General features: G+C 36.3%; 1 protein-coding gene and 2 long non-coding RNA genes across 3 annotated transcripts; 1 reads left to right on the top strand and 2 right to left on the bottom strand.

Moving 5' to 3' along the window:
• Positions 1–2,494: 2,494 nt before the first annotated feature.
• LOC140586962 (uncharacterized) lies at positions 2,495–13,367 on the bottom strand. Its single transcript, XR_011988737.1, has 3 exons — positions 13,314–13,367; positions 2,833–2,926; positions 2,495–2,629 (listed from the first exon to the last, which is right to left on the bottom strand). It is a non-coding gene; the product is annotated as an uncharacterized lncRNA (long non-coding RNA).
• On the top strand, positions 8,215–11,116 carry LOC140586961 (uncharacterized). The gene is made up of 8 exons (XM_072708506.1): positions 8,215–8,292; positions 8,536–8,785; positions 9,205–9,520; positions 9,587–9,879; positions 9,967–10,011; positions 10,101–10,202; positions 10,469–10,569; positions 10,651–11,116. Exons 1-8 carry the CDS (start codon positions 8,282–8,284, stop codon positions 10,682–10,684), a joined length of 1,152 nt encoding a protein of 383 aa, XP_072564607.1. The 5' UTR covers positions 8,215–8,281; the 3' UTR covers positions 10,685–11,116.
• A 5,006-nt stretch (positions 13,368–18,373) lies between the features above and the next one.
• On the bottom strand, positions 18,374–19,435 carry LOC140586960 (uncharacterized). The gene is made up of 3 exons (XR_011988736.1): positions 19,382–19,435; positions 18,672–18,771; positions 18,374–18,446 (listed from the first exon to the last, which is right to left on the bottom strand). It is a non-coding gene; the product is annotated as an uncharacterized lncRNA (long non-coding RNA).
• Positions 19,436–19,642: the final 207 nt, after the last annotated feature.

The raw sequence follows: 19,642 nt of genomic DNA on the forward strand, positions 1-19,642 counted from the left end.
TCACTAACTTAGCAATGTCGGAACTGTGATGTGACATTTCTGGTATCATCTCACTAACTTAGCAGTTCAGGTATTGTTATGTGTCTTTTCTGGTATCATCTCACTAACTTAGCAGTTCAGGTATTGTTATGTCACATTTCTGGTATCATCTTACTAACTTAGTAGATTAGCAATTGTTATGTGACTTTTCTGGTATCATCTTACTAACTTAGCAATCCCGGAACTGCGAAGTGACATTTCTGGTATCATCTTACTAATCTAGCGATTCCGGTACTGTGACGTGACATTTCTGGTATCATCTTACTAACGTAGCAGTTCAGGTATTGTTATGTGACTTTTCTGGTATCACCTTACTAACTTAGCGGTTCAGGTATTGATGTGTCACATTTCTGGTATCATCCTACTAACTTAGCGCTTCAGGTATTGTGACGTGACTTTTCTGCTATCATCTTACTAACTTAGCAGTTCAGGTATTGTTATGTGACATTTCTGGTATCATCTCACTAACCTAGCAGTTCAGGTATTGTTATGTCACATTTCTGGTATCATCTGACTAACGTAGCAGTTCAGGTATTGTTATGTGACATTTCTGGTATCATCTTACTAATCTAGCGATTCCGGAACTGTGACGTGATGTTTCTGGTATCATCTTACTAACGTAGCGATTCCGGAATCATGATGTGTGGTTTCTGGTATCATCTTACTAACGTAGCACTTTAGGGATTGCGATGTGACTTTTCTGGTATCTTATTACTAACGTAGCAGATTAGCAATTGTTATGTGACTTTTCTGGTATCATCTTACTAACGTAGCAATGTCGGAAGTACTAAGTGTTTTCCCGTCTTACTAGGCCTCAAACTAACATTAGGGGGCGCCACGGCCGACCCGTATGACCTACACATCTGACCTTTGGCACGCATAAAGTAGATCAGCTCTGGATCAAGTCTGCCAAGTTTTATGAATGTGACCCTTACGAAAGGCCTACAGTGACCTCTTGAATTTGCTATTGTCGGCAATGTTAAGTGAATGGAGACACCACACCTCTCATTAGACAGGCCATAAGTTCAGGTAGCAGTGACTTAGGAAAATGATTAAAAGTGTTCCTGATACTAGATAGTCTGCTCCTAAATGTAATCTATACATGTCCATTAAAATTATGCCTCCTTAATTTGAAACCAACGCATATTTTATCATTAGTGGCTGCACTTTTTTCACTAGGCCTCAAACTAACATGTGGGGGCGTCACGGCTGAGCCGTACGAGCTAGGTGTCTGAAATTCGGCCTTCACAAACTAGTTATACGTATGAATAAGTGTGCCTATCCTCATGAACGCAGCACTTACCAAAGAGCTATAGTGGGCCGTAGAATTTGCTAAGTTGGGCAATGCAAGTCAATGGGGACATATGAGCGAGTAGGCCGCAAACGAACATGAGGGGCCGTAACGGCCCAGCCGTACGAGCTGCAGGTCTGAAACTCGGTGGAGACATACTAGACGGATGTCTGATGAAGCACGTGCAGCATCATTAGTGCAGACCTGACCAAAAAATTTCTACAATGTTTTTAATATTACAAAACCAACTTTGTTAGTGATATTTCTGGAAACATGTGTTTTCCGGTTTGACTAACTTAGCAACTTCGAAATTGTGACGTGTGTTTTCTGGTATCGTCTTACTAAGTTAGCAATTCAGGTATTGTTATGTGACTTTTCTGCTATCATCTTACTAACTTAGCGATTCCGTAATTGCGATGTGTGGTTTCTGGTATCATCGTACTAACGTAGCACTAAGTTACAAACCCGGAATTGCGACATGTGTTTTCTGGTATCATCTTACTAACGTAGCAGATTAGGGATTGTTATGTGACTTTTCTGGTATCATCTTACTAACGTAGCACTTTAGGAATTGCGATGGCAACATCTTACTAACCTAGCAGATTAGGAATTGTTATGTGACTTTTCTGGTATCATCTTACTAACTTAGCAAGTCCGGAATTGACGTTTTCTGGTGTCATTTCACTAACTTAGCAACTTCGGAATTGCGACGTGTCCTTTTCACTAACTTAACTTCAGAATTGCGATGTACCTTTTATGGGTTCATTTGATTATTACAAACCGGTAAGACACTATGAATTGTCTAGTGACCAATATGCAAAACAAAGAAGTCAGACACTGATTTAACTTAACAACCTTTTATTACACTTAACAGCATCTTCATTAAATCTAATTTGGATGGACTGGAGCAGTCGGCGCCAATGCATCCTTATGCCTGAAATTTAAACAGACAGCAGACAAACATCAATCACCAGCGACAGCAACCATAACATAAAGTAATAGTAGTTGCAGTAGCACATTCAGTTTTTCAATGTCTTAACTTACTTTTCTATCTTCTTCATATAATAAGAGATATCGCGCAGGTTTAGCTTCACCTCTTTCATTGCAGCTAGCAGATGAGGATAGCCTTTCGTATAATGACGGAGCTGAAAAGTAAGCATTAAATCAGTTTAACCTTTTTAATTTTGAACAACCAATGAAATTACATGAAAGTGTTCTTACAATGTCCTCAGGAATTGGGCGAGTCCACATGTCAAGGCAAATTTCGGTAAGGATGTAATTTAGTTTTTCAACTGCTGCCTTTAATGAATCAGAAGAAACATATCTTTCATAACACCATACACATTGATATATATATATATGCATGTTTGTGCGTGTGTTTGTGTACAATGCCTCACCAGCTTGCATTTTCATAATCTCACAGATATTCTCAAGGTATTGTGTTTAATATATGTTTTTAGTTTTACCTGTGTATCTATCAGTGACAAATTATGATTACTTACTTCACGCTCTTCATTTTTGCAGTTCTGCGCAGACGCATTTTCTTTTCCTTGTTTGTAAATTTTACTGGTTGCCCTTGCCATGATGATGATTATCCTGGAAAAGATTAAAGTTAGGCTTTCCTATCTCATCCATTGCAATATATGACACTACAGAAGACAAGCCACCATAAAGTCTCTTAGCATTCCCGGAATTGCATTATCTAGCTTTCTAGCTTTTAGCTTCATAGCACTGTCAGAATTTCGTTATAGCATTTCCAGAATTGCGTAATCTAGCGTGAAGCTTTATAGCATTTCTGAATTACGTCAAGAACCTTCTAGAAGTTTCTAAGCATTTCCAGGATTCCGTCATCTAGCTTCAAGCTTCATAGCACTGCCGGAGTTTCGTTATAGCATCTCCAGAATTGCGTTATCTAGCGTGAAGTTTCATAGCATTTTTTAATTACAGCAAGAACCTTCTAGAAGTTTCCAAGCATTGGAAAAACATCAATAGACTTGATTGCAAGTCAAATGCAATCACATTAATATGCCGCTTCACGTTTCTGATCTTCATTAGCCTACCAAATGTTTCTCAGTCACCGTATTAGACGGGCACAGCATCTCGCTTACATTTAAACATTTTAGTCTAAGCATTTCACTCACAAATAAACAGTGAGATTGATTAAAACTGCTAAATTCTACTAATTTTTTTTTACATTACTTACCAAATAATGCTTTGAACAATAAAGCTTGCAGCCAGCTTTTTGATGTTGTTGTGAGGTGAAAAAGTACCAAGACTTTTATACTGAACCACCCACTCACGTGACAGATTTTCGCCCAATGAATACCTAAAGTCTATAAATTGATTTACATATTACGAATAAATCATTAACAAAACCATAATTTAATATTGTGACCATCAACTGACCGTGCACTTCCACAATTACACTTAAATTTTTTTTTGTAATATTTCCTGAAATGTTAGTAATGCCCTGTCAGACCTTTGTGGTGATAAAGTTCAAAAATAGTGCAAAATTCACAAAGTGTGAAAATTAGTGACTGACACATTTTGGAATTGCGAAGTGTCTTTCTGGTATCATCTTACCAACTTAGCAACTTTGGAACTGCGACGTACCTCTTATGGGTTCATTAGACTAACGTAGCAATTTTGGAATTGTGATGTGTGGTTTCTGGTATCATCTTACTAACATAGCAGATTATGAATTGTTATGTGACTTTTCTGGTATCATCCTACTAACTTAGCACTTCAGGTATTGTGACGTCACTTTTCTGGTATCATCTTACTAACTTAGCACTGTAGGAATTGCGATGTGACTTTTCTGGTGTCATATTACTAACGTAGCAATTACAGAATTGTGATGTGACTTTTCTGGTATCATCTTACTAACTTAGCACCTTAGGAATTGCGATGTGACTTTTCTGGTATCATCTTACTAACCTGGCAATTCTTGAATTGCGACGTGTCTTCTCTGGTGTCATCTTACTAACTTAGCAACTTCAGAACTGTGACGTGTAATTTTTTCCATGTATAATTAATTAAAATAAATGTAACAAATTACTTTAAAAATAGTTATAATTTTTTTTGTTAAAGGGGACATTTAAACATGCATAAAATATTTCATTTTATAAACTGAGAGCATTCATTGGGGTGAATCTGTGTCAATCAGCACAGTGGGTGGGGCAGTATAAAAGGCTTTGCTCACTCTCAGGCTGCTCAGAACTCTTCAGACTTGCAGCGTGTTACTTTGTGGAACAGCGGATCATCAGGGGAATACAAATCATTTTCCGGAATTGCATTTCTGATCATTTTTGGTAAGTAGTTATTCGGTTTGCTGTGTAGTTTGTGGATATGATGATTTATCTTGAAAAACATGAATATGTTTAATTGTTTAGAAAAAAAATTAAATAGTCTTCCCAACTGCCATAAGATTGTACACTTAATTTATAACTTCAGTCTTTTGACTTTTCTTGCGAATGCACTTTATGTATAGAACTTTATATAATTTCTCTAGTTGAGCTGAACAACTTCTGTACTTATTTTATGTTTATCTTATTTTAATTTCGGAATTGCGAAGTACCTCATGGGTTCATTAGACTAACTTAGTAGTTTTGGAATTGTGATGTGTGGTTTCTGGTATCATCTTACTAACATAGCAGATTAGGAATTGTTATGTGACTTTTCTGGTATCATCCTACTAACTTAGCACTTCAGGTATTGTGACGTCACTTTTCTGGTATCATCTTACTAACTTAGCACTTTAGGAATTGCGATGTGACTTTTCTGGTATCATCTTACTAACCTGGCAATTCTGGAATTGCGACGTGTCTTCTCTGGTGTCATCTTACTAACTTAGCAACTTCAGAACTGTGACGTGTAATTTTTTCCATGTATAATTAATTAAAATAAATGTAACAAATTACTTTAAAAATAATTATAATTTTTTTTTGTTAAAGGGGACATTTAAACATGCATAAAATATTTCATTTTATAAACTGAGAGCATTCATTGGGGCGAATCTGTGTCAATCAGCACAGTGGGTGGGGCAGTATAAAAGGCTTTGCTCACTCTCAGGCTGCTCAGAACTCTTCAGACTTGCAGCGTGTTACTTTGTGGAACAGCGGATCATCAGGGGAATACAAATCATTTTCCGGAATTGCATTTCTGATCATTTTTGGTAAGTAGTTATTCGGTTTGCTGTGTAGTTTGTGGATATGATGATTCATCTTGAAAAACATGAATATGTTTAATTATTTAGAAAAAAAATTAGTCTTCCCTACTGCCATAAGATTGTACACTTAATTTATAACTTCAGTCTTTTGACTTTTCTTGCGAATGCACTTTATGTATAGTTATATAATTTCTCTAGTTGAGCTGAACAACTTCTGTACTTATTTTATGTTTATCTTATTTTAATTTCGGAATTGTGAAGTGTCTTTTCCGGTGTCATCTTACTAACTTAGCAATACAGGAATTGCAATGTGTGTTTCCTGGTGTCATCTTACTGACGTAGCAAATCAGGAATTCTGTTGTGTGTTTTCTAGTATCATTATACAAACTTAGCAATTTTAGAATTGCGATGTATGTTTTCCGGTGTCATCTTACTAACTTAGCAATTCTGGAATCGCGATGTGTCTTTTCTGGTGTATCATACTAACTTAACAACCTTGGAAGTGTGATGTGTGTTTTCTGGTATCATTATACAAACTTAGCAACTTTAGAACTGTGATGTGTGTTTTCTGGTTTCATTCCACTAACCTAGCAATTATGGAATTGCGATGTATGTTTTCCGGTGTCATCTTACTAACTTAGCAATTCTGGAATCGCGATGTGTCTTTTCTGTTGTATCTTACTAACTTAGCAACCTTGGAAGTGTGATGTGTTTTCTGGTATCATTATACAAACCTAGCAATTCAGGAATTGTGATGTGTTTTCTGGTATCATCTTACTAATGTAGCAGCTTTGCAACTGTGTCGTGTGTTTTCTGGTATCATTATAGAAACCTTAGCAACTTTGGAACTGTGATATGTGTTTTACGGTTTCTTTCCTTTTGTCTATATTTATTTACGATAAGGTAAGTATCTATCAATCTATCTATGTAATTGCATTTTTATTTTTTCAAAGGATGCAACATGGTTCGTAAAAGGCTGCCTTGCCCACTGTGTCAAGTGCACTATATGAATGTGACAGTACATTTGAGGGATGTGCATAACATTACAAGCAACGAGGAGCGAAGGCTCCTCGTTTCTTGTAAGACAGGCCGGTATTCTGGTGCAGTGGACTGCCCAATACCTGGTTGTGTTTCGAAAAAGTTGATTCGGCTAGACAAGCACCTAGAAATCATTCATGGCAAGAGTGGTGCCGATCTTAAGACTATGCTTCATGAAGCCAAATGTGCTGCTGCAAAAAAAGCAGTCATGAAGCATAGAGGGGAAAATAATAAGAGAGACAGCGAGATTGAGGAATTGAAGCGCCAAGTCACAGAGCTTCAATCCCGCCTTGATGAATTTGAAGGGGAGAATTTGGACAAATCAGGCCCCAGCCAAGCAACACATAAGCTCTTCTTTATTGGTAAGTATAATAATAAGTATAATATTTATATTATGCAGTTATTTTAAACTTCTGTAGTTGACGGCATTGTTGACAATGCCTAGTATTTTTCTTGTGTATTTTATTTCATAACTATATCTTACAGAAATGTTAAAAGAAATGTTGACTATATACATAATGTAATTCTTTTCAAAACGTCCATTGTTGGGAATTTTAACCTTCTCAAGGCAGGCGTTGCTGATTTGCAACAGTTAAAAACTAACTACCTTATTACCTCACATACATATTTTATTAGTTTTTTTTTACTAAAAAGTACCACTGCAGGTCTTGGTTGTCCTTTAGCAACAAAAACTCAATTTGAGCCTGAAATGGTTAAAGCTTTTAAAATTAGGTTAAACTGGTCACCTTTGTTTTACCTGCATTATGGTCATGTAGTACCGCTGTCACCCGAAGATTGCTATTCACATTATAAATAGCCACATTACAGATGGCTAATTGTGTTCCTTTCTTATAGATAAAATACTTCCAGATTTTCAGGAGTCCCTATTTCGTGTTGGTGCCGACAAGAAAAAAGGTGAAAACAAGAAGCAGGAACTGGGTTACATAAAGAGCTTCATTCAGTTTATGTGGGGCTCTTCATCTGACACAGCACCTGCTCACTTGAAATTCCTGAATGAACCAAGCAAATTAAATGATTGGGTGAAGGTTTTGACAGAAAAATTTAAAGTCACGACCTGCAAAAATTATCTCATTTCCGTTTGCAAGTTTTTTGAATTTCTAATTGAGAGACGGCCAAGCTCTGTACGGCTTGGCCAAAAAATTTTAGAGGGTCTGTTGAGGCATTTAAAAATGCAGAAACATTCCCTAGCAAAAAAGATAGTAGGGCACCGGCAACATGTTAAAGAGCTCAAAACAAGGAAGATGCCTACCAGAAACGACCTGCGTGAGCTAATCACGACACTACGGGGCCGAATTCCAGAATTTCTTGGTAAGAAATGCAAATTGCTGAAATGTGGAAATCTCAACTGCATAATTTCTGGTAGTGGGGGGCTACATTTGCTGAATTAGCTGCCCCCTGCAATGTCACGATGTCACATATTTGTTAAATGCAGAGGATACATTTTGGTGTGCACTGTGTGCTGTGGCTTGTTAACAATGACCACTGATCACTTTTTAAAAAAATGTAGTTGTAATGCATAAGGATTCTTGAAAAAGTCTTGTAAATGCCTTAATATGTTTTGCTCACAGATGAACTATCTGAAGACCCCAGTTGCATAAACACAAGAAACGAGGCAATAGGCGCACTGGCAACGTATATATTTATCTGTACTGGGCACCGTGTGAGTGTGCTCGTAAACCTCACACTAACTGAATTTAATGAGTGCCAGGAGATAGATAATCTATATGTCATCAACGTGAGTACCAAAAAATTGATATTGTACTGATTATTAGATCGTGACACACCAATGTAATGTGCTTTGGGATAGTTAAGTTGTGAATTGACCTGCTTGGTTTTCAATAATGATAATAATAATAATATATCCTTTATTGCCTTGTTCTTTGTAGCGCAAGCTGTCTGCAAAGGGCAGCCACCTTTAGCGGCACCCAGGGAGCCTCCATGCTGAGTAACACATTGTTGCATTCTTAAAGGTGTCCAGCCACAAGACGTCTGGATCATTCGGGAGGGCAAAAATTGCCCTCAACAACAGGGAGTACTTGTGGATGCAGCAGTTTGTGCAAATGAGACGAAGACTATCAGGATACCACCACAATCCAGGGACATTTTTCTTTTCCTCCTCCGGAGAGCCACTAAAAAAGCTCTGCGAGCTTGTGAGAAAAACATGCCTGGATTGTGGGATGTGCAGGGGCTTCAGCGTCACAGAGATTCGCTCTGCCGTTGCGACCTGTGTAAGTCTAAATTTAAAGCAATAGTGATGTGCTTAGTGTATGATAGATTATTAATTTATGACATCTTTTCTGGTTTTGTCTTAACTTAGCAATTCTGGATCTGCAACATGTCTTTTCTGGTTTTGTCTTATTAACTTAGCAATTCCGGATTTGCGACATGTCTTATCTGGTTTTGTCTTATTAACTTAGCGATCCCGGATTTGCGACATGATTTATCTGGCTTTGTCCTAGTTACTTAGCAATTTCTGATTTGATGTTTTTGTTTTCTGGCTTCATCTTGCTAACTTAGCAATTCCGGATTTGCAACATATTTTTCTGGCTTCGTCCTACTAAGTGATTTCTGATTGAAAATTTGTGTTCTGGTTTCATCTTACTAACTTCTCTAGCGCTAGTCATCAGATCATGTATCTTGTCTGCAGGCACAGAGAAACCTACCTGATGACCAGCGCAGACTAGTGGCCCAAATTATGTGTCACAGTCTTACAACAGCAGATAAGTTTTATGTCGCCGAACTGGAAGTGAACGATCTGCAACGGGGTCGTGCTTTTGTGAATGAGGCCTTAGGTATTGGTAAAAGTAAGGCATTGAAAACCAGTACACCTTACAAGAGGCTGAGACCCCAGGTGTTGTCTTCTGATGACGATGACCAGGAGGGGGCAGTTGGTGTTTCGCCAGTCCTACTGCCCAGTCACATTTTGGAGGAAGACCCTGCATGTGAACCTCAGCAAGAAACAGGTAGTTGTCAGCTACAGATTAAAGTACAAATAGTAATCATGACACTAACATAATGTTTCTTTCCAGATAGTATTGTCTACATACCTGTTGATTTTGGGGAAGAAGTGGTTGAGGTGACACAAGAAGAGGGAGAAGGGGAGGAAGATCTAGAGGAAATGGAGAATGATGAGGAGGAAGGTGGTGAAAATGAGGAAGATCTAGAGGAAATGGAGAAAGATGATGAGGAAGGTGGTGAAAATGAGGAAGAAGATCTAGAGGAAATGGAGAAAGATGAGGAAGGTGGTGAAAATGAGGAGGAAGAGAACATTGATTTCAACTTTGTTTTGGACGATGACGAGGAAGAGGAAGATAGCCCAAAGGTAAGTCTCACCAATACCTTGATCTCTGTTGACTGCAGTATCTTACCTATACAAAAATTATAATCTCTGTTAACATTCTTGTGACAGGTTCTCAGTCCACTTCCGAAATATGTTGAGGACATAGATGGAAGGGTGAGGTTTGAAATTTTCTTTTAATAGGTCTGATATATAGAAATCATGTATGTTATTATCAAAGACATGCTGCCTGTGTTATATTTCAGAGATTAAGATGTAGAAGACGGCTTGTATATCCTGAATCACTAAAGGCCATGGTGAGGGAGAAATTTAGCAGTTATTGGAATCAGAAAATTACGACACAAATCGTAAGTATGCTTTGTCACTTTAATTGTTCATACTTATGAACAGTACATAAGAACATAAAAAACGACAGACAAGTGTGGGCTATTCAGCCCGTCAAAGGTTGTTTGGGGATAACTTAACTAATAGCTCACAGTTGACAAAATCTTATCTAGCTCTGATTTAAAGGAACCCATGGTTTTAGCTTGTGCTACACTAACAGGAAGACTATTGCATATAACTTCATGCATCCTGACCAAAACAGTAACATAACCTAATGCTGTTTTTTCAGATAAACAGTACTTTGATGAAAAACACCCAGTTGCTACTATCATGCAAAGTATTACGGTTGACCATTGACAACTTTAGGAGCTTAGTCCAGCTCCTGCAACGGTAATCCACTAACATTTAACATTTAGAAACAATTAGTGCAATTATTACATCATGGTTCTTGTCATTGTTTTTGTTTTTCAGACAAGATGCAATGACCATGAGCGATGATGATTAAGATGTCTCCAGAACTCTTAAGTGGCAGTAGGTGTTTCAATTAAAAAAAAACTTTTGTTTTAAAGTAAAGGTGGCATTATTTTGATTAAGAAACAGATTTGTATTGTTTAAATAAAAACTTTTGTTAAATTTAATAAAACTTGTTATTTTAAAGCAAAGGTGGCATTGTTTTGACCTAGAAAATTGATTTATTAAAATAAGGACTTTTGTACCTAAATTTTAAAAACCTGCATTTCTGTTTAAAGCCAAGCTGCCGTCATTTTGATTTGAGAACAGACATCTTTTGTTTAAATAAAGGCTATTTTTGTTAAATGTACAAAACTGCTATTCCTGTTTAATGTCAAGCTGCCATCATTTTTATTTGAGAACAGATTTCCTTAGTTTAAATAAAGGCTATTTTTCTTAAATGTACAAAACTACTATTTTGTTTAAAGTCAAGCCACCATTATTTTGACTTAATTGCAATGCATTGTTTAAATAAAGGCTTTTGTTGTGTAATTTGTGGTCAAGTTGTCATTTGTTATAGCAAAACTAATGCAAAATCACAAACTTACAAAGCAAATTAATAAATGTGATCTTACTAACTTAGCACTTCAGGTATTGCTATGTGACTTTTCTGGTATCGTTTTACTAACTTACCAATTCCGGAATTGTGATGTGTGGTTTCTGGTATCATCTTAGTAACTTAGCAATTCAGGTATTGCTACATGACTTTTCTGGTATCATATTACTAATTTAGCAATTCAGGTATTGCTATGTGACTTTTCTGGTATCATATTACTAATTTAGCAATTCAGGTATTGCTATGTGTCTTTTCTGGTACCATCTTACTAATTTAGCAGATTAGGAATTGTTATGTGACTTTTCTGGTATCATATTACTAATTTAGCAATTCAGGTATTGCTATGTGACTTTTCTGGTATCATATTACTAATTTAGCAATTCAGGTATTGCTATGTGTCTTTTCTGGTACCATCTTACTAATTTAGCAGATTAGGAATTGTTATGTGACTTTTCTGGTATCATCTTACTAACTTAGCAATTCAGGTATTGCTATGTGACGTTTCTGGTATCATCTTACTAACCTAGCAATCCCGGAACTGTGACGTGACATTTCTGGTATCATCTTACTAATCTAGCAATTCCGGTACTGTGACGTGACTTTTCTGGTATCATCTTACTAACTTAGCAATTCAGGTATTGCTAATAACACTGATGTAATTATGAAACATTAACATGACCAATAAGACATTATCAGTAAGCATTATGGAAAATCAAAAAGTCAGACACTGATGAAACCTAAGTAACTTTTATCAATCACAACTGAAAAAAACATTTTGATGTGTAGGGACTCAAGCAGTTGGCCCGGATGTATCGTCATGCCTGAAATTTAGACAGACAGACAGCAAACATCAATCACCAGTGACAGCAACTATAACAGTAAAGCAATAGTAGTGGCAGTAGCACATTAGCTTTTTCAACATTTTGATGCAGCTTACTTCAGCAAATTCTTCAAAACATAGCTGACATCGAGCAGACTGGCCTTCAACTGTTTCATCGTCCCTAGCAGGAGAGGATCGTCTATCACAAATGGGCTGTTCTGAAAGGTAAGTATTTAATCAGTGTAATGTTTTTAATTTTAAACTACTGAAATTAAATTAAAGTGTTCTTACAGTGTCCTCATCGATTGTATGATTCCAGTCTTCAATATCAGCCAGGATAGATTTCAAACTTTCAGATTCTGTCTTTAATCAATGAAGACAAACATATGTTTAATAACAGCATATGCATTGATTTATATATATATATAGACAAGAACTTTAATCATGTATGTTTTTAGTTTTACCTCTGCATGTATCAATCACAATAAATTGTTACTTACTTCAGCCTCTTCATCTTTACGTTTCGGAGTTGACTCACATTCTTCATCTACTGGTTTGTCAGTTTTACTGGTCCTCTTTGCCATGCTGATGATGATTATCCTGGAAAAGATTAAAGTTAGTCTTTTATATCTCATCAATTGCAATATATGGCACTACAGAATACAAGCCACCACAAAGTCTCTTAGACTGACTCTGACACGCAACCCTTTCCGTAATTGCATTGTCTAGCGTGAAGCGTCATAGCATTGCCGTAATTACGTTATAGCATATCCGTAATTGCATCATCTAGCATGAAGCTTCATAGCATTGCCAGAATTCCGTTATAACATTTCCAGAATTGCATCATTTAGCGTCAAGCTTCATAGCATTGCCGTAATTTCATTGTAGCATTTCTGAATTTGCATTATCTAGCTTCAAGCTTCATAGCATTGCTGCAATTACGTTATATCATTTCTGAAATTACATTATCTAGCATGAAGCTTCATAGAATTTCCGAATTACGTCAAGAACCTTCTAGAAGTTTCTAAGCATTGGAAAAACATCAATAGACTTGATTATAAGTCAAATGCAATAATTTTAAAATCTTCATTAGCCTATCAAACAATTTTCAGTCTATTTGACGGGTGCAGCGGGTTACTAACATTTAAAAACTATAGTCTAACGGTTTCACTATGAGAAACAGTGAGATGGCTTAAAACTTATTGTAGAAGACTAAATGCTACTAAAGAAAGGTTTTACATTACTTACCAAATAATGCTTCTAAAAGTTATGCTTGCCAGATGCACGTCTAAACAGCTTTCCAATGTGTTTGTGAGCTCGTAAAAAATTACCGAGACTTTTATACTGAACCACCGACTCACGTGACCAAAGTCTATGAATATATTTGCATATCATGAATAAAGCATTGACAGATATGTTTCATTACACTAACTTTCCGGCCTTAGCAATTCCGTAATTGCGATGTGTGGTTTCTGTTATCATCTTACTAACGTAGCAATTCTGGTACTGTTATGTGACTTTTCTGGTATCATCTTACTACCTTAGCAATTCAGGTGTTGCTATGTTACTTTTCTGGTACCATCTTACTAACTTAGCACTTTAGGGATTGTTATGTGACTTTTCTGGTATCATCTTACTAACATAGCAGATTAGAAATTGTTATGTGCCTTTTCTGGTATCATCTCACTAACATAGCAATTCAGGTATTGCTATGTTGCTTTTCTGGTACTATCTTACTAACGTAGCAGATTAGGAATTGTTATGTGACTTTTCTGGTATCATCTTACTAACCTAGCAATGTAGGAATTGCTATGTGACTTTTCTGGTATCATCTTACTAACCTAGTAATTCAGGTATTGTTATGTGACTTTTCTGGTATCATCTTACTAACTTAGCAGATTAGGAATTGTTATGTGACTTTTCTGGTATCATCTTACTAATTTAGCAGATTAGGAATTGTTATGTGACTTTTCTGGTATCATTTTACTAACGTAGCAATTCTGGTACTGTTATGAGACTTTTCTGGTATCATCTTACTAACTTAGCAATTCTGGTACTGTTATGTGACTTTTCTGGTATCATCTTACTAACTTAGCAATTCAGATATTGCTATGTGACTTTTCTGGTAGCAGATTAGGAATTGTTATGTGGCTTCTCTGGTATCATCTTACTAACTTAGCAATGCCGTGATTGCACTGTGTGTTTTCTGGCTTCATTAGACTAACTTAGCAATTCCGGTTTTGTGTTATTAACTTAGCAATTCAGGACCTGCGACGTGTCTTTACTGGTTTTGTCTCATTAACTTAGCAATTCAACATTTGGTTTCATTACAGTAACTTAGCAACTTCATAACTATGTCATGTGTTTTCTGTTATCTTAAACATAGCAATTTCTGATTTGTGACATGTTATTAAGCTGTAGGTGCACATTCAGAATTACGAACTGCAAATGCAATTTTTAATTTAACATGACTGATCATTAATGATGCAGTTCAAAATTGTTAATGTGAGGTGTATAATCTAAGATTACAAACCAGTAAGACATTACCACTTGCCTAGTGACCAGTATGAAAAATAAAGTCAGACACTGATGAAACTCAACAACCTTTTATTAAATTTAACATCTTGATTAAATCCGATGTCGAGGGACTTTGGCAGTTGGTGCATCCTCAGGCCTAAAATTTAAACAGACAGCAGAAAAACATCAATTACCAATGACAGCAACTATAACAGTGAAGTAATAGTAGTGACAGTAGCACAATAGCTATTTCAATGTTTTGATGCAGCTTACTTTAGCATCTTCTTCAGAATATCGCTGACTTCAAGCAGGCTGGCCTTCAACAGTTTCATCGCCTCTAGCATGAGAGGATCACCTTTCACAAATGGGCAGATCTGAAAGGTACGTCATTAATCAGTTTCACGTTTTTAATTTTGAGCAACTAATGAAATGAAATTAAATTGCTCTTACAATGTCCTTATCGATATCTCGATTCCAGTCTTCAATATCAGCCAGGATGGACTTCAGATGCAACATTACAGTTGCTGCCTTCAATGAATCAGGATAAACATATGTTTAAAAACAGCATATATATATATGCAATTACATATTTATGTGTGCAATGCCTCACCAGCTTGCCTTTTCATAATCTCGCATATATTCTCAAGGTATTGTGATGGTATGACAAGAACTTTAATAATGTATGCCTTTAGTTTTACCGATATATTTATCTATGACAAAAAATTACTGTTACTTACGTCAGCTTCATCAATTATTTTGCTGTAAGATGACTCAGTTTTTTGATTCTCTGGGTCGTTTGACTTGTCCATCATTCTTGCCATTATGAAGATGATTATCCTGGAAAAGATTAAAGCTAGTCTTTTATATCTCATCAATTGCAATATATGGCACTACAGAATACAAGCCACCACAAAGTCTCTTAGACTGACTCTGATTGACACAACCCTTTCCGTAATTGCATTCTCTAGCGTGAAGCGTCATAGCATTGCCGTAATTACGTTATAGCATTTCCGTAATTGCATCATCTAGCATGAAGCTTCATAGCATTGCCAGAATTCCGTTATAACATTTCCAGAATTGCATCATCTAGCGTCAAGCTTCATAGCATTGCCGTAATTTCATTGTAGCATTTCTGAAATTGCATTATCTAGCTTCAAGCTTCATAGCATTGCTGCAATTACGTTATAGCATTTCCGAAATTACATTATCTAGCATGAAGCTTCATAGAATTTCTGAATTACGTCAAGAACCTTCTAGAAGTTTCTAAGCATTGGAAAAACATCAATAGACTTGATTATAAGTCAAATGCAATAATATGCATAAGTACCTGCACGTTTTGAATCTTCATTAGCCTATCAAACAATTTTCAGTCTATTTGACGGGTGCAGCGGGTTACTAACATTTAAAAATTATAGTCTAACGGTTTCACTATGAGAAACAGTGAGATGGCTTAAAACTTATTGTAGAAGACTAAATGCTACTAAAGAAAGGTTTTACATTACTTACCAAATAATGCTTCTAAAAGTTATGCTTGCCAGATGCACGTCTAAACAGCTTTCCAATGTGTTTGTGAGCTCGGAAAAATTACCGAGACTTTTATACTGAACCACCGACTCACGTGACCAAAGTCTATGAATATATTTGCATATCATGAATAAATCATTGACAGATATGTTTCATTACACTAGCTTTCTGGCCTTAGCAATTCCGGCATTGCGATGTGTGGTTTCTGGTATCATCTTACTGACTTAGCACTGCAGTAATTGTTATGTGACTTCTGGTATCATCTTACTAACCTAGCAGTTCAGGTATTGTTATGTGACATTTCTGGTATCATCTTACTAACATAGCAGTTCAGGTATTGTTATGTGACTTTTCTGGTATCATCTTACTAACTTAGCGATTCCGGGATTGCGATGTGTGGTTTCTGGTATCATCCTACTAACTTAGCACTTCAGGTATTGTGTCGTGACTTTTCTGGTATCATCTTACTAACGTAGCATTTCAGGTATTGCTATGTGACTTTTCTGGTACCATCTTACTAACGTAGCAGTTCAGGTATTGTTATGTGACTTTTCTGGTATCATCTCACTAACATAGCAGTTCAGGTATTGTTATGTCACATTTCTGGTATCATCTTACTAACTTAGCACTGTAGGAATTGTTATGTGACTTTTCTGGTATCATCTCACTAACTTAGCAATTCAGGTATTGCTATGTGACTTTTCTGGTACCATCTTACTAATCTAGCAATTCCGGTACTGTGACGTGACTTTTCTGGTATCATCTTACTAACTTAGCACTTTAGGGATTGCGATGTGGCTTTTCTGGTACCATATTACTAACTTAGCAATTACGGCATTGTGATGTGTGTTTTCTGTTATCATCCTACTAACCTAGCACTTCAGGTATTGTGACGTGACTTTTCTGGTATCATCCTACTAACCTAGCACTTCCGGTACTGTGACGTGACTTTTCTGATATCATATTACTAACCTAGCAGATTAGGAATTGTTATGTGACTTTTCTGATATCATCTTACTAACTTAGCGATTTCGGAACTGTGATGTGTGGTTTCTGGAATCATCTTACTAACTTAGCAATTCAGGTATTGCTATGTGACGTTTCTGGTATCATATTACTAACCTAGCACTTTAGGAATTGCGATGTGTCTTTTCTGTTATCATCTTACTAACTTAGCACTTTAGGAATTGCGATGTGTCTTTTCTGGTATCATATTACTAACCTAGCAATTACGGCATTGTGACATGACGTTTCTGGTATCATCTTACTAACTTAGCAATCCAGGTATTGTTATGTGGCTTTTCTGGTATCATCTTACTAATTTAGCAGATTAGGAATTGTTATGTGACTTTTCTGTTATTATCTTACTAACTTAGCAATCCAGGTATTGTTATGTGGCTTTTCTGGTATCATCTTACTAATTTAGCAGATTAGGAATTGTTATGTGACTTTTCTGTTATCATCTTACTAACTTAGCAATTCAGGTATTGTGACGTGACTTTTCTGGTATCATCTTACTAACTTAGCAATTCAGGTATTGTTATGTGACTTTTCTGGTATCATCTTACTAGCTTAGCAATTCCGGAATTGTGATGTGTGTTTTCTGGTATCATCTTACTAACGTAGCAGTTTAGGTATTGTTATGTGACTTTTCTGGTACCATCTTACTAACGTAGCAGATTCGGAATTGTTATGTGACTTTTGTGGTATCATCTAACAAACTTAGTGATTTTGGAACCGTGATGTGTGGTTTCTGGTATCATCTTACTACCTTAGCAATTCAGGTATTGCTAATAACACTGATGTAATTATGAAACATTAACATGACCAATAAGACATTATCAGTAAGCATTATGGAAAATCAAAAAGTCAGACAATGATGAAACCTAAGTAACTTTTATTAATCACAACTGAAAATAAAACATGTTGATGTGTAGGGACTCAAGCAGTTCGCCCGGATGCATCGTCATGCCTGAAATTTAGACAGACAGACAGCAAACATCAATCACCAGTGACAGCAACCATAACATTAAGTAATAGTAGTGGCAGTAGCACATTAACTTTTTCAATGTCTCGATGCAGCTTACTTTGGAAATGTCTTCAAAATATCGCCGATATCGAGCAGATTGATTTTCAACTGTGTCAGCGCCGCTAGCAGGGGAGGATCTTCTTTCACAAATGGGCAGATCTAAAAGGTAAGTATTTAATCAGTTTCATGTTTTTAATTTTTGAACAACTAATGAAATTAAATGAAAGTATTCTTACAAAGCTCTCATCGATTGCACGGATCCAGGCTTCAGTATCAGCCAGGATGCAGTTCAAGGATTCAAACGCTGCCTTCTTTAAATCAGGACAAACATCTTTATCACTAAGATGATAATAAACATATGCATTGATATAAATATATATTTATTTTGGTTTCTGTGCAATACCTCAACCAACTTGCCTTTTCATAATCTCAGAGATATTCTCAAGGTAATGTGATGTTATGACAAGATATATAATGATATATGTTTTTAGTTTTATCTATGTAATTGTCCATGACAATAAACTGTTGTTACTTACTTTAGCATCTTCATTTATGGGGTTCTGAGCTGACGCACTTTCTTCATTTCCTGGTTTGTCAGTCTTATTGGTTGTCTTTTCCATGATGACAATGATTATCCTGGAAAAGATTAAAGTTAGTCTTTTATATCTCATCAATTGCAATATATGGCACTACAGAATACAAGCCACCGCAAAGTCTCTTAGACTGACTCTGATTGACACACAACCCTTTCCGTAATTGCATTCTCTAGCGTGAAGCGTCATAGCATTGCCGTAATTACGTTATAGCATTTCCGTAATTGCATCATCTAGCATGAAGCTTCATAGCATTGCCAGAATTACGTTATAACATTTCCGGGATTGCATCATCAAGCGTCAAGCTTCATAGCATTGCTGCAATTACGTTATAGCATTTCCGAAATTACATTATCTAGCATGAAGCTTCATAGAATTTCTGAATTACGTCAAGAACCTTCTAGAAGTTTCTAAGCATTGGAAAAACATCAATAGACTTGATTATAAGTCAAATGCAATAATATGCATAAGTACCTGCACGTTTTGAATCTTCATTAGCCTATCAAACAAATTTCAGTCTATTTGACGGGTGCAGCGGGTTACTAACATTTAAAAATTATAGTCTAACGGTTTCACTATGAGAAACAGTGAGATGGCTTAAAACTTATTGTAGAAGACTAAATGCTACTAAAGAAAGGTTTTACATTACTTACCAAATAATGCTTCTAAAAGTTATGCTTGCCAGATGCACGTCTAAACAGCTTTCCAATGTGTTTGTGAGCTCGGAAAAATTACCGAGACTTTTATACTGAACCACCGACTCACGTGACCAAAGTCTATGAATATATTTGCATATCATGAATAAATCATTGACAGATATGTTTCATTGCACTAACTTTCTGGCCTTAGCAATTTCGGAATTGCGATGTGTGGTTTCTGGTATCATCTTACTAACGTAGCAGATTAGGAATTGT

The sequence above is a fragment of the Paramormyrops kingsleyae genome, unplaced genomic scaffold, assembly GCF_048594095.1.
Source record: "Paramormyrops kingsleyae isolate MSU_618 unplaced genomic scaffold, PKINGS_0.4 ups107, whole genome shotgun sequence".
Classification (NCBI taxonomy): Eukaryota; Metazoa; Chordata; class Actinopteri; order Osteoglossiformes; family Mormyridae; genus Paramormyrops; species Paramormyrops kingsleyae.

What these genes read in the sequence shown, in the direction of transcription:
- LOC140586961 (XM_072708506.1), top strand. An exon ending in GCTCTGCCGTTGCGACCTGT is followed by an intron (nt 8,786 to 9,204) that starts GTAAGTCTAAAT and finishes TCTTGTCTGCAG; the next exon opens with GCACAGAGAAACCTACCTGA. An exon ending in TTGAGGACATAGATGGAAGG is followed by an intron (nt 10,012 to 10,100) that starts GTGAGGTTTGAA and finishes GTTATATTTCAG; the next exon opens with AGATTAAGATGTAGAAGACG.